Genomic DNA, 15,466 nt, shown 5'->3' with positions numbered 1-15,466 from the left:
TTGAGTCAAGGAGGCAAAAGCAAAAGACTCAACTGTTAATACTAAAATTGTATCCATAAAGATTTTCATTGATTTCAAAATACTTTTTCTTCAGTTTAATTGCTCTGTTTGGTTTTGAAGGGTTGTTCTAGTGTAAGCTGGAAATTATATTCAGATGCTTTCAGCTCAGGAACAGTTTCATTCTGTTTCTGTTGCTACATCAGAATTTTACATCAGAGAATTGTAAAAACTGGGGCATTATGAAGTTTTTATAAAACTTCCCACATGCTCCTTAAGCTGCAGGCCTTCTATAGGGATCCAGTAGACTTTGTCCACCTTAGTATCATTTCTTTTGTCAGAAATACAGAAATTTTTGGGTAACATTATTTAACAAAGGGACAAGACAAAGAGATTTGTATACAATCTCTACTTGATTTTAGGTGTCTAGATTTTAAATAAGAATCATCTATGCTAGCAGCCTTTTCTGATGAAAATTCATTGCTATAATTTTGTGGATCTGATATAAAAATAGTTCAGAAGATAAGCTGCTTTGAGATTTTTCTTTCTTTGACTTGTAAGATCCACAAATGCTTATGAAGGCAATGTGAAGATTTGAGTTTGCTATTACTAGGTAGAATTAGTGCTGTAGTAACAGCAATTGCTGTGGGTTTCCTGGAAACATAATTAAGTCAATATGTAACCTAGGAAAAAAAATTTAAATGAACTGAGGACTGTTTCATTTGAAACAAACCAGCTGGTCACTTTTGCTGCCAGTGACTGTTTGGCCTAATTCTGCACCATTCTGTAAAATGGCTGAAGCATCACCATTATTATGTACGTGGCCTCTGCTATTCAAACAGCAGATATTTTCAGATAAGTGCAGGTAAATTTTCCTATTCACTGTAAGAGGTAATGCAAATCAGAATGTCAGTTTTGATTTATCGTATTCCTAGAGGATAGTGTGCATGGGTGCTTATGAGGCTGTCTATGCTGCAGAGAGATTTAATTTTCAGCAGGGAACACATTATGCAGCTTATTTGATTGCAAATTTCTTTGACCAGCTTTCAGCTTTATATTTCTCAGTTAGGTAATGTAGCTTTAGATGCTAATTCCATAATTGGTTTGATATGAGTCACAGATTTAAGGTACAGTGCGCCTGGTCTGATTGCTTGTTAGCTTGAAGTGGCTTTATACAATAGCTGCTCTACAACTGAACTTAACCCTTTCATTTGAGTTCTCCTCCAAATAATTTTTGTCTGAGGAAGAAGGATTTTCTTGGTACTCAGAGAATGGCCATGAAGTTTTGATGCTGGAGGATGCATGTTTTGTGGATTGGTGTAAGTTCTAAGTGGTACACCAATGGCGTGAAATTAAGTTATATTTTAAACTCAAAAATGAGCACGTGGCACAGAGAGCATCTTCTCTACCTGTTTCTTCTGGTTTCATTTTCCTTTATAGAGGTTGGTGGGAGGGAGAATCTTCCAGTCACAATCTGTTTTGAAAATAATGAGCTTCACACCTAAGATTCCTTCTTTCATCCCTCCATTTCATAGGCCTAAAAGATGCTGCAGGCTCTGAGAGTGATGGTGGTGACTCTTGCAGCACAAAATCAGAAGGAGCCAATGGAGGCACGACAATCCAACCCAAAAAGGTCAAGGGTGTTGGCTTTGGAGATATCTTCAAAGACAAACCTATAAAGCTACGACCAAGGTCAATAGAAGTTGAAAACGACTTTCTCCCAGTAGATAAGGTACGTGTCCTTTCTTAATTTTCTCTTGGTGTTTTAGTTTTCATCCTGAAGTTTTGAATCTTGCACTGGCCAAAACTTGAAGCTTTATGGTCATGATTTCCTCATCTTTCTGAGGGCAAGATTCTGCTTTTTTTTTTTTTCCCCCTTGCCACATACCAGAAAGTGAATTCCAGTGAGGTTAACTGCCTGCAAGAACTGTTACTGTGCTTGGAGATTTACTCCTCTGTTCATATCTCCATCTGTTTAATTGGCCTTTTTTCCTTAGAAAATATTACTTTAGAGAACAAGACTCGAGAGGCTTTTCAGGTTTTCAGTCACTCACGTTATGGTAAAAAAAAAAAAAATTGCTAATTCTCATCTAAACTAAGAGGGAGATACTGGCACTGTGCTTAAAAAAAAAAAAAGCAGCTTTGGCAAATACCGGAGTACCTCAGCTTGGTACTGGACTTGTTGATTTAAAGGGTGCTTTCAAAATTACCTAGCTTTGTTTAAAGGAGTTAGTAAAAGATAAAGTATATTTTTTCTAGGTTTGTTCTATGTGACATAAGAAGAAAGTCTTGAGATTAACAGCTGGGGAAAAGTATAACATTCTGCCAAGTTGAAGCAGACCATCTCTATTCTTTGTTCTAAAGCCTCCAAAACCTATCATTAAGTATGTTAGAAATAGAGACTAGAAAGCCAAATGGGATGTTTCTAATAAACTGGAGGAGGTAAACTAAAAAGAGAAAAAAAGGCGGGGGGATTGATCACTAAGGTATGTTCATTAGGGAAACAAACAGAAAAGTGTATTGTTTCCTAAGGAAGTAACAACTAAGAAAAATGTGTAAAATCATTTGTTTAAGTGAACAGTTAGATGTGCATGGGGTTACTGATACACTGAGAAGCATTAGGAGGCTTCTTCAACCTGGAGTTCTGCTAAGGGCATTGTTATCTGATGCATTTTCTTTGGCTCCACAATGATTTTAAGGCACTTCTGGGCAGCTGCTCCCTGGTGTGGCAGCTTCTTGCCTTTTGCGTTGCATTTGTCCAGTTGTCCATAGAACCAGGCACTACAGGAATTATGTATTTTGGCCCACACAGCAGTGACCTGGCACAGCACCTTCCTGCACACCCACCCTGCATCTTGGTGGAAAAGGAGGAGGGGAGATCCTGCAGAGGCATGGTGGGAACTTCTTAAGCTAGTTATGTTGAGGGACATTTGCTTAGTATCTTGCAGGAGATCACAATTTGCATTCTCTAGGAGGATACTGAAAAGCTGGGATAATGTGATAAAGGAAAAACCTAGATTGTATTACTCCTTGACCCTTGCTGACTTCTTCAAAACCTGCATGGTACCCTCCTTGCCTCTTGTTTCTGGGTAGGCTTATTAACTCACGTGTGGAGCTTTGTTACTGTGCAGGGACAGGCACATCTCAGCTGTATTCCAGTGACACCTCATCAAAGAATCCCTCCCCAGGATACAAGACAGGGACAGGTCAGGCCTTGGTCATGTTCACTGAGTGGTAGATAATGAACCTTCCTCCTGCCAGATTCAGGGAATGGGGTACAAAGCAGTGTAGTTAGCATTGCATGGAGCTATCATGGTGTGTTTCTGCAGCCCAGTTTATTTGTGACTCTGACAACCTGCCAGTGTTAAGGTGAGACTGGGCTTTAGGGGAAGTTTTATAAGTATGATAAGAAAGAATTTTACCAGAACATGAACTTGTTTAATAAATGGGTCTGTGTTATTTTTAACACCATTTCAGAGGATGTTTGTTTTTACAGTTTGATGGCTACCTGCGATCTTGTACTTACAAGTCTTTCTTTGCAAGGCATGTGTAAGGAAAATCGCTTTGTATATGGGAAGCACCTGATAGCAGGCAGACTTCAACTCACGCATGGCTGTGCTTAAACTTCTTTTTATAACTGGTGTGTAACATAAGTGTTCACTTGTAAGGTGATGTACATGTAGGCATTGACCAGAATTCAAGCATTGCACAAAATTCAGTTTTCTTGAGTCTCATAGAGGAAAATTGCAATTTACAAAGTATAAGTCCCTTCCACATGAAGGATTTCTTGTGTCTGCAAGTTTACTGTAACTCTATCCATCGCTACAGTAGTGTTTGTAAATGGGAGCTAATTAAAATAAACTATGTATCCCTTGAACTCTGGAGTCCCTTGTTTTAATATGAAGTGTTTGCAAAGTGCCGATAAAGTAGCCTTCATTCCGTGACGGGAAGTCCTACTCCACTTTATAATAATGGCAAGTCTAAACTTTGTTTTTCACTAAGAACAAAATATTTGTGCAGTATAAGTCAATAGTTTTGCTACTCAGCCAAAAATTGAATACAGAGTTTAAAAAAAAACTAGAATTTTCCATTTTACCCACAGACTATGTCTTCAGATTTTTCCTGAAGTTGGCATGGTTGCTAGTAAATAATGGCTTCATTTTTGTAAACAAAATTCATTATTTGTGTTTCAAGTCTGGAGATAACTAAAGGGAACACTTCTTTGCTGTTGTTGCTTTTTCCTGTCTAGGGTCAGGATGGTTAACCTTTGAGCAGTGCCATTCAGAGGCTTTCAGCTCTGTGGCCTTTTCCTACTCACAGCACCAAGACATGATTCATTGACACAGCATTCATTTATAATGGCAGAACGTTAATGTTCCCAGATACTTCTCTCCTGCTTGCAAGAAATCCTTCCCTCATAGTTGCCATATTCCCATTTAATGCTGTCTGAGAGTGAGAGATCCTGCATTAACTTTGCTGTTCCAAGCAAGGTCATATTTAGTTTGAGAGCTCTGTACACTGGATCAGAAGTGTTGCAATATATTACGCAGAGTGCCAAATGGGTACAGATTTTTCTCAATGTAGTTTTTAAAGGAATCTTTGCCCTGATGCATGCCTTTCTCCTTTACAAGTAGCCTCAGTTTTTCAGTAGCTTGTAATCTTTTGAAGAGGCAGAATTCTCTCTGAATTTTGGAGACCCTAAAACTTGCTTCATCTTCATACAGTTATTGATGAAACATTTTATATATTACTCTAATAATTCTGTTGCCTTTTTGATTTAAAATATTTTCTAACAACTATTGTTTTTTGTAAAGCATCAATAAATCACTGGGACAACTTTATAATGTGGGATTATTTATAAGAAGATATATTTATAAGAAGATAATGTGGAAAATGTCAGTCCCATTTACAGAAGAATCAACAGGGTCTCACTTTGTGTGCTAAAGTGTTTTCAATTTTATGAATCAGAAGTTTAGATCATATTTCACGCAAAGGTGATATGAATTATTTGGGTATTAAGTTAAGAAGGCTTTTACACAAATATTGGCAGGAGTATGAGGGCAGAAAGGATTGATTCCAGTTGAGCAGAAGCAGGTGTCATTAGCTCTCCTGTAAATCACCAGGCAGTTTGATGTGCTCCCAGTGTTAGACCAGTGGAGGATATAGTGGTCCTTGTATTCTAAGGTGATCAATAAACTCTCTAACTAAAGACAAAGCTGAGGAATTGTGTGAACCCCCGTTGGTTTTATTGGCATGCAGGATTCATTGCTTTGCTGTTCTTTGTTCCAAAAATCACAGAAGCATATTATCCTGGGGAAATTAATGATGCAGTTGTAGGAGTTTAATATGAGCAGTGCCATTAGAGCTGTGCTCTGTTAAAAAAATAGAAGAATCAAATACACTCTGTAGTCCTTTTCTTTGCCTGTCTGCATTGATCAATCAACCCCTGGCCATGTGTAACTAGAATCAAATTCCTGGGGCTTGGCTCTGTCAAATTCCCATTAATGATAGGTGTAAGTGATCTAATTTACAGTGCTGCATATGACTGAAGACATAGCTTGCCGACAGATGAATTTTTAGAAGAAAACAGTATGTGTATAGGCATGTTATCTCTCCTGAGAAAATTCAGTGTAACACTGTTTAAAGTAGCACAAGTTTCATGGTCAAATAGAAATGCCTGTTTCACATGTCTTCCTGCTCGTGCAGCTTCATGACATTTAAACAGGTGTTTATGCTTATTTCTTTTTTTTCCTTTTTCATTTTGTAGTAGCTTATCTAAAACCTCTGTTTCTAGGCTGTGCTTCCTTCCAATATGATCTGTATATGCTTCCATTGTTCTAACAAGTGATCACTTTTTCCTCTCCTGTATCTAAAAAATAAACCTCAAAAAATAAAGGAAAATGAATTCAGCCGATACATTCCTCCTGAGTTAACTGTATTGGCTTGGTCCCTGAATTGAGGCTTCAGCTGGAAATGCTAACAACCATAGTTGGTGAATATAAAATAAAATAGTCTTGAAAAGCCATTTTTATCTTTCTGAAGACTGCCCTTACTTCAGAAGAGACTATTGTATTTTGTACATTTTCCATTTGAGGTATTATTTGTAGTTTTCTTCAGGCAAGACTTTCATAGTTGGCTAACGGTGGTGAATTTGAGCAGAGCTACATTTCATTAACAGCCTTTGATGAGGTCACGTTAGTGTTTGCCAGAACTTAATGTAAATTATATACTCAACCATCAAACTGGGGAATATTGCAGCCATTGTAATGATTTAGTATAAAGGGGGGAGGCTCATTGCTCTGGATCCAGCAACATATAAGGTCTAGTTAACTGATGTTTAGGGATCCTTCTCACTGCAAAACATTGATTTTAGACAGAAAAAATTATTTCTGTATATATTTTGTATGCATTGGAGAAGAAATGGAGAAGAAGTAATGGAAGTAGGCACAAGAGCTATAAAGGCTAGAAGCTTGTGTCAATTATTAAGTCTACCTGTCCTTTGTAATAAGATAGAAATCTGTAAACTCTGAGTGCCTGCAAGGTCTGACTTTCTATTTTAAGCTGGTGAGCTAGGGACCCCGAAACCGTGGTAAATGTGTTGTGCTGACAGTCACATCTTTGCTACACCTGTTCTGTCAGTTCCTGCCCGGTTGTTTGTAGAAAACAATTTTCCCCCTGAATTTTGAATTGTCATTCAAAACGTTTTTGAGAGATGGAAGTTGGAGGCTTCTCCTGGCTAATGATGTGCCCAATCTCTGTCAGCACTGCCCAGCAGCACCCATGGTGCATGGCCAGCACTGGGTAGGGGGGCTGCACACATCATTGTGCGCTTGCCTCTGTGTTGCCTGGCTCACTGCTACTCTTTTCCTCTGATGCCTTCGGAGGTGCTTGCTGCTGTAACGGAACTGTTGAAGCCACTGTTCAAAATACTGAGATAATGAAAAAGTGGATGTGAGCAAAACCACCTGGCACTGAATACAAACACTACTAAAAATGCCTGCTAAGGCAGAGAGCATGTGATATATCGAGTGTTGCGTAGCACTCTGCACTTGAAAGCACATGTTTCTGGCATTCGTTTATTCAGAGACAGCCACCAGTGATGGCAGCAGCAGCCGTGGCAAGCATCAGCATGTCAGATTCTGTGTAGGAACAGGGGGAAGCACTCTACTGTTCAAGCAGTGTTTGTGTTTTGCTTTGAAGGTGCTGTCTGCCAGAGTCTGACATTCCTGCCCTAACCATTTATTCCAGTGCCATCTTGTGAGAAAAGCTACAGAGGAAGGACCCTGACCCTTTCTGCAGTTGTTGTGAGAGCAAAGCTGCTGGCAGTGGGGGCTTGCTCCTTCACTGGTTTAACTTCCCATTCCTTGAGTTGAGTGTCTAAAGAGGATTTAATGTGTTTTTTTCATTACACAAAAAAATAGCACATGTTTGCGAATGGTGACTGATGCATATGAAGCGGTGTAGACATTATAAATAAATTCTTTGGAAGATTGTCACCCTTTCTGGAGCAGCTAATTCACAGGAATAAGATGGGAGGGTAGTGGAAATATAGCCATCTTATGAAATGAGGGACAATTCAAAAGCAGCATGTCCCTTTTGGGGTGGCTGAGTCAAAGTAGGACTTGATACCAAGGGAATGGAATGGGAAATGCAAAATTAAGCTTAAAGAGAGGAACAAATTCAATAACCTTGACTAGCAATGAGTCTCTGCTGAGTCACTTAACTGCACTACATGAGTGAAGATCAAGTCCTGATCTCCTGTATACTTCCTGCCCTTCCCTGCTATCCTATTAAGTATCTGTGCTTTCTCAGTTTGGTTTGTAAAATGTTCAAGCTGCCTGAACAGAGTTGTCCAGGTATTGGTGGCATGGTTCAGCTTTCACATCAGTGTGCAGTAGCAGTTTTTGGTGAAGGTTACCCACACAGTGGTTTGTGCTGCTCATGGCATTTTTTTAGGCTTTTATTTTTAACAAAGCGCCTATTGGGCTTTAAAATGCAAGCTAGTTGTTGTCCATGCCACAGGACTTTCATGGAATCATGGAAGGGTTTGGGTTGGAAGGGATCTTAAAGACCATCTAGTTCCAAAGTCACCTTCCACTGGACCAGGTTGCTCAAACCCCTATCCAGCCTGGCCTTGAACACTGCCAGGGATGGGGCATCCAAGCCTCTCTAGTCAGCCAGCTCTGATGTCTCACCACCCTCACTGTAAGAAATTTCTTCCTAATGTCTAATCTAAATCTCCCCTTGTGCTATCTCTATGTGCCTGTGTAAAAAATCCCTCTTCTTGTAGGCCCCCTTTAGGTACTGGAAGCTGCTTTAAGGTTTTCCCTGAGCCTTCGCTTCTCCAGGCTGAACAAGCTCAACTCTTTCAGCCTGTCTTCACAGGACAGGGGCTCCAGCCCTCTGATCATCTTTGTGGCTCCCCTCTGGACTCACTAGAGCAGGTCCATGTCACTCTTGTATTGGGGACCCCAAATATGTGCATATTGTTGGTCTCTAGAAAATATTTGTCCTTGTGAAAGAAATACATCAAGCACGTGCATGAAAACATTTTCAACTTATGTTCCTGACTTGAGCTGCTTGAAGAACATCTAAAAATAGAAGCAGAGTAATGTAAAAAGTATTGTTAGTACCAGAAATTACTCCTTAAAGCAGTGTGGAAAATCTGGTTGGTTCTCCTGGGGCACAGCGCTGGGCTTTTGCCAGAATGAGTTCTTCTGGAGGAGTGCTCTCTGGAAGGGAATACTCCTGGGTTTTCAGTCATGATTTTCATCAGGAAATCTTGGGATGCTTCAGTCTGAAAAGCAGGATGTGTAGGTTTAAGCTAATGCAATTTTATTTCATAATAGGGAGACAATAAAAGTGTCTATGTTGAGTTGCTCTGAATCAGCTTATGATCAGTAGCTTGCTAATCATAGTACATCTCTGAATTTCAGTTGACTCTATACCATTACCAAAACTTATACCCAAACAAGCATTTTAAAGGAATGGTTAAAAAAACCCGAATGCTGTGCTTTAATAGTTTAACATACAGCTGATTTTCTGAGTTCCAGAGTAGTCGATGGAGGCATAAACTGAATTTCTAGGAAAGATTTGTCTCCTGCTTCAACATCAGTACAGGGAAAATGATTCAGAAAGTTAGAGTACTGACATGTGAGATAGCTATTTTTTGCCATATGATAAGCTTCAAGAGAAGTGGCTCACAAATTAAATTGATACAGTATGTCTAATAATAGCAATAAAATCTAGTTAAATAAAATTTAATTGATACAAATTGATATAAAACATTTAAATTAGTGTAATCAAGGCTTTGGAAATTAACAGTTTTATAAAGTGTTCTTAGTGTTTCTTTTTTCTTACTCCACTTGGATTTTGTTGGATAATGTAACTGATTTTCAGTTGCTGCATCTGAGTTGTTACTTTTTTTAACTTTGAAAATACTATAAAAATTCTAATGAAATGACATTTTATATTCTTAGCACAGGTGAACTTTGAAAATTTAAAGAACAAGTACAGCTATGCAAAAAACCACAACTTTAAATAACATTTAAAAAATTGATGAATGTAAACCAAAATGACCTGCAAAGTAAAATTTATACACTCATCTTCTGCTGTGTGTTCAGGTTCATTAGTTTGTGGACTTTTTCCTTTTTAAGACTTTCCCTACTTGAGGGCTATTTTTAAAAAGTCATGCCTGATTGTAATACTTCTATATACTCATGAATTGCTGCAGATTGTTCTTTTTTCTTAAAACAGATACCAGGGATTGTGTGCTTTCTCTAACTGAAACTAATGGCATATTGTATTATAACTTTAAAATAATTTCTGATTGGTAAACAGACTTCTTCAGGAAGGAGATTGCATTCGCAGTAGGCCATGAGACTTTGTTCTGAATCACTCCTGAACCTGTTCTGCAGCATGGTGTAGGGACAAGGAGTGTTGCTGCAAGAGATGTAGCCTTTTCTGTGAGCTATCATCTCTTGCTCATTTCCATTCTTTAAAGTATCTGGGTATATTTTTCTGGAGATTGTACTTGCAGTAATAGTCCTACTCACATCAGTTTTGATTTGCCTTCAGTATAAGGCGAGAAGGGATCTCAGAGATCTCTAATCCAAGCCTCTTAACTGCATTAGGACCAAATACATACAAATAATCCTCGGGTGATGGCTGGTTTTTAAAAAAGCATCCAGTAAAGAAAATTGTGTATCCTCCCTATGTTGTCATATTTCACTGTTGCAGCAGAAAATTTATTTTAATACCCTGGCTCTGCAAAATAACTTTTTTCTTGTTTATTTTATTTTTGGTAGGAACCGCATTGAACAATTTATTGTCCTCCCCTTTAAAATCTACATACGAAGTTTATCATGTCCTTCCTTACACTGGTTCTTAAAACCGGAGTGAACCAACTGTTTGTTTGTTTATTTATTTATCTTTTTAATGTATGTGTTTAGAGGCTTTTTTCTTGTCCCATAATTGTGTTGGCATTCCCATGGGAATGCCTCTGTAGAGAATGAGCTGCGTGTGTACTGGGAGTGTGTTGAGTGCACATAAGTATGTCCATAGTAGATGTGTTTGTGTGTAAATGCTTACTGAATAGTATATAAGGTCAAACGGGAGTGAGGATGCATAGTACCTTGTGGCTTGTCTAAGTATTAATCTTTAATTTCTTCCCCATTATCTGAGATGCCTATGGTGTGTTTCCCTCCCTTGCACTTTTTTAGTCATTTTAAAGTTGAATGTTTGTGAGGAGGCAATATTAAGAATTTATGAAGAATTTCATGGAAGAGAGCATTCATCTTAATGGTGTTCAGTTTTTTGATCATCTTTCTTTAAAAACAAAATCTGAAACAAAGGCATAAATGGCATGACATTTTGTGTTGGTTTTTTTTCATTAGCAGACAGACCAATGCACTCAGAATTTATCAAAAACTCATTTTCCTATAATTTTTACACCTGGGCTGTTCACAAAAATATCTGTACGTCCTCAGTCACATTGCCTTTCATAGCTGCTGGTCTCAAGAAGCCAGGAGAGATTAGGCTGGCTTGGAAAGGGAGAGGAAACTCCGCACTGTGAATGAGCAGAGGTAGGAAAAGCTCCAGATTTCCTGTGAAATAAACAAATGGAACCTTTGTTTCCCAGGGATGGCCTGGAACGTGAGTCAGTGTCAGGGCTGGGCTCCTGCTCTCGTTGAGCTGAGCTCATGCAAGGAAGGGGCAGGACTCCAGGGCTCGTCTTGGACACTGAGCTGCTGGAAGGCAGCTTGGCTTCGCAATGGCAGAGGAGGTATTTCTTTTACAATTAGCTGGGGAGGGGGGGGTTGTTGTGGCTGTTTAAAACTGTATTGTAACATGTATTCTGCAGAGCACAGGATTCAGCTACAGGGTTCTTTGGGTCTTCTGCACACTTTGTAGATGCTGGGTAGGTAAAAAGAAAAGAAGGAGAGTGCTGGGGATCCTGAAGTCCATTTCTGCTGTAGAGGACTGTGTTAGAGTAGGGGTTACTTTTGTGTGAAAGCATATTCTGTCCTGGCTGTGTTTAGCTTTTTTTCCTTTCAGAATGTTTGGCCATTAAACTTGCACAGATGTTTTTATTTCTGTATGATTTTATTTCAAATTTCTTATTCCAAAGAATACTGTAACTTTGCAGTTAAGCAAGACTAGTTGTACAGTCTTTAGGATGTGTTGCTCTTTCAAATGTTTGCTTAATAATCAAAAATTCACACACACACACACACCCTCCTTTTTTTCCTTCCTAAATGCATAAATAAAACTTCACTTCTCTTTTTGGCAGAAAAAAAGAGGAGGAGCTTTACTAGTTCCTCTTCTGTGTGAAGTGATACGTTGAGTCTTTTGTACAAATGAGGCAAACTGATACAAATGGGTTTTGGAGAAAATTATAGTAGGATAGTAAAATCTAAGTAGATATTATCATTTCCTTCGAGAAAAAGCAAGGAAAACTGGAGTCAACTGATGTTTGTAAAATTTTATGGAGAGCTGAATGGAGAGATACCAAGTAAACTGTTTAATGTTTTGCAGTTACTTCAGGGTCATTTAGTAGAAAAATGTAAACTTCTTTCAGCTCTGGCTTTTCACAGCTAAAGTCAGTAAGATGTGTGAAGAAATGGATCTACACACATTTTCTGAGTTGCTTTTTCTCTTAAATGTGCCATGTGTCTTTCTATTTTTCTGCCTTAAAAAAAAAAAAAAAGAAGGAAGGAAGAAAGAAAAGACGATCATAGACCCGCCAGGCAGTCAGTGGGATAAAAACCTCTGTAGGCCAATTTCTAAGATGCCTGATTAACTCCTTGTTATGTGTGGTTTTATGGGAGGTCAGTGGCATTTCTTGCTTCTAAAATAGTTCTTAAATACTAGGGACATGAGCATATATTATTACAGCTAGTTGACTAAGTGCTTTGTAAAAACTTCCCAATAAAATCCAGGGAGCAGGGAGAGAAGACTCAGCTCCTGGGGAGGATGTCCTGATGCAACAGCAACTGGTAGCCAAATAGGAGCTCTTGATGACAGCTTTCTGTTGGGCACTGGGATATTTGCCACACACTGGCCACCTAGAGAGGAGTAGACCTCCATTTGTACAGCTGATGGTGTCTTTTGCAGCAGTCTCTATACCTGAAGCACTCATTGAAAGGAAAAGCTGAGATACATAATATTAGCCATTTTCCATTTGTGTTTTGAATTTTGGAGCTTAATTCAAAAGGAAAGAGATGAGATTCCAGTCAGTTGAAAAAGTGGATGGAGATGCTAACGCATTTTGCTTTGTCACTTGTTGCTCTGCAGTTTTCCCTTGGAGGGTGGAACACTAAAAATGAAAATTAAAGATAATGTGAGGAGAGAAGAAATACAGTGCCAAAAGGGAAGAAATATTTGTATTAAGTCTGAGATTATCGGCATGATAGTAAAGTATCATGCAGTATTTGTTTTAATCATTGAATTTGAAAAAGATAATTGAACAGCTACTTCACAGTTTGTTGTCAGCATAACTTTCACAGAAGAGCAAAGAAGCGTTATTACTTTGAAAAGGATTCCCTGCTAATTGTTTTCCTAGATTATTTTGTTTGTTTGTTTGAGAGGGAGATGAAAGTAGCTTCACTGCTTTCCTTACTGCTGCAGAAGGAACTGGAGAGCCATGTAGCAGTTGCTTATTAATTATTTCCTTGAATATTTGAATAATATTATTAATTATTTGTTCGTAGAGGAGGGAGGTTTCATAACAGCATTTTCTAAGCTGGATGGTACAAGCTGGATCATGGTAGTTACCAACAGCAATCTAGACAGGCACAGTTCTGGAAGAGTAAGAAGGAATTTCATTCACTCACTGCTGACTGACTACAGGATTTCTCCTAGAGGAGATGGAAATTAATTCTGAATTGCAACCTCCAAATGACAAAATTTCTGGTGAGGGGTGCAAGGTGACATGATCCTTTACATTTGTGTGAGCCACAGTCAGTAAAACAAGAAATGGAAAACAAATACAGCAGCAAATAAAGAGACTAATCTGCTCAAAAAAATGTTTACTTACAAAAGCACCTTCTAGCATTGCTAAAGTGCAGCTTGAGGAGGAAAGAAAATGAGCTGGTTAATACAGCTTATTTTTGATGTGCATGCATGCATGCAAGTGCTTTGAGATGAGGCAGTTGGGAGAGTGCTGTGTGGGTTTCCTTCTGTATTTGCTGTTTTTTGTTTGTTTCTTTTAAATTTCATTTGCTAAAGTGTTTTTACTCATCAGCAATTCTCATATGTCCTGCTCTGATATGTTTCTGCAGCATCTACCAAATCTAAAGCCTTACATTCACTTTATCACAATTAACCTTTTAGGAAGGCAGATTTTTGGTTCATTAATGGTTTAAAACTGACACCCTGACAGCATCAAATGTCAGGATTCCCAGTTTTACAGAAATATAGATGTTATAAAGTGTGAAAGTTAAGTCACAAAGGTTTCTCTCCTGTCTCCCACAACATATTGATAGAACAAAGCCTGTCCACTCCCTTCCCTTCCCATACATTGAAATTTTAAGAACTTATGAAAATATGAATTCACAACAGCTTTAGAGTCTGAAGTCACCTGCTGGTAAAACACATTTAACTGTGGAGAACAGTGATGTAGAAGACAAAATGTGTGCTATTCTGCTTTCCAAGCTACGTAGAGTTTCAATGAAAATGTTTCTCTGTTCATGCTTTTGTTCCTCTCCCTTTTTCCAGCCACAAAGTTAAAACCAAGATTTTGCATTGCGTATTTTACCTACTTATTTCTTTGAATGTTATTTGAGATAGCACATGTTTCTCTGATGACTCGCATAATGCTAATGAAGATATTCTTCATTTGTGGTTTGTAGACTGCTGGTGGTCTGCTAAACACCTGGTAGTTTTAGTGCTTGGATAGCTGGATGGGACATTTGGTGCTGGCTCAGGTCATTTCTAATGGAGCTCAACAGCTGGAAACAAGAGCTAAAGTAATTTTTCATTTAAGCACTTATGAAATTGCTGAAGAGAAGTTTTGTTGTTGTAAATGGGAAGTTAGGAATCTGTGAAACAGTCTCTCTAATTAGATGTTTTGCCCACTATGAAGATTTCAGACTCTCCTTTTAATGCAAAAATATAAATTACATGAATGTGGAGAACGTAAACAGTTGCAGCTCAGCATAAATATCATCACTGAGGGTGCAGTGTGTATTCATACACTGAAATACTGAAATATTGTGTATCTGAAGACATCTTAAACCTGCAGCACTTTTTCAGAGAAAGGCAGAGATAGTTAAGCCTTTTCAGACTGCTTAACAGAGTTGAATTTATTCAGGAGGTTGACAAGTTGTTATGAGAACTTCACTGATAGTGTTGTGGTAGATATAGTCCACCTCACAGGTCAGAAAACACTTGCGGTGTTTGGACAGGAAATGCAAATATATCTTTCTGTACTGTAGATTTGTCTTTTTCATTGCAATAGCGAACTGTCAATCCACTGTTTGCTTTTTATGATCTTATAGACTTATTGTGGGTTTCTCAGCTACAGAAGATGGCCGAGGAAAGCAGACTTGTGTATGCCATAAAATATTTTTAGTTCTGAAATTTCTCCATGGAAAATTTCTGTAGTGGCCTACAAATCAGAGGATTTAAATTAACCTATAAGGATTAGTGCTTTATAATTTTGAAGACTTTTCTAATTCTCTTCTCTGTGTATTTTTGTTCTCCCTATGGTTTTACTTTCTTTTTAACTGAAAAACTTGGTTTGTTTGATAATGTTTGGGGGGAGAAAGAATTGGAGTAATCCTTTGAAGTTTCCCTTATGTTAACACTTTGGGTTTATGTCACCTTGCTTTATTTAAATGTACTTTGCAAAGTGTTCTGTGTCCAATATTCGATTTCCATGTGTTAAAAGAATGAGATTTCCAGGAAACTGGAAAGATCCTGAGACATCTGTAACTAAGATCAGAACTGCATCTGAGCTGGTACTGTG

At 38.3% G+C, this 15,466-nt stretch overlaps 1 protein-coding gene across 8 annotated transcripts in view; it reads left to right on the top strand.

Annotated features, from left to right (window-relative positions):
• The window catches only part of SH3KBP1 (SH3 domain containing kinase binding protein 1), a 226,209-nt gene that overhangs the window by 141,398 nt on the left and 69,345 nt on the right, over positions 1–15,466 (top strand). For all 8 annotated transcript variants that reach the window (XM_061364578.1, XM_061364576.1, XM_061364577.1 and 5 more), the window contains one exon: positions 1,533–1,729. In XM_061364578.1, the coding sequence (XP_061220562.1) occupies positions 1,533–1,729 (197 nt within the window). The remainder of the gene's footprint in view (positions 1–1,532; positions 1,730–15,466) is intronic.

Source organism: Neopsephotus bourkii, unplaced genomic scaffold (assembly GCF_033783945.1).
Source record: "Neopsephotus bourkii isolate Nb327-2 ecotype Australia unplaced genomic scaffold, CSIRO-AGI_Nbou_v1 NB_1234, whole genome shotgun sequence".
Lineage (NCBI taxonomy): Eukaryota > Metazoa > Chordata > Aves > Psittaciformes > Psittacidae > Neopsephotus > Neopsephotus bourkii.
This window is presented reverse-complemented; position numbering and strand designations above follow the sequence as displayed.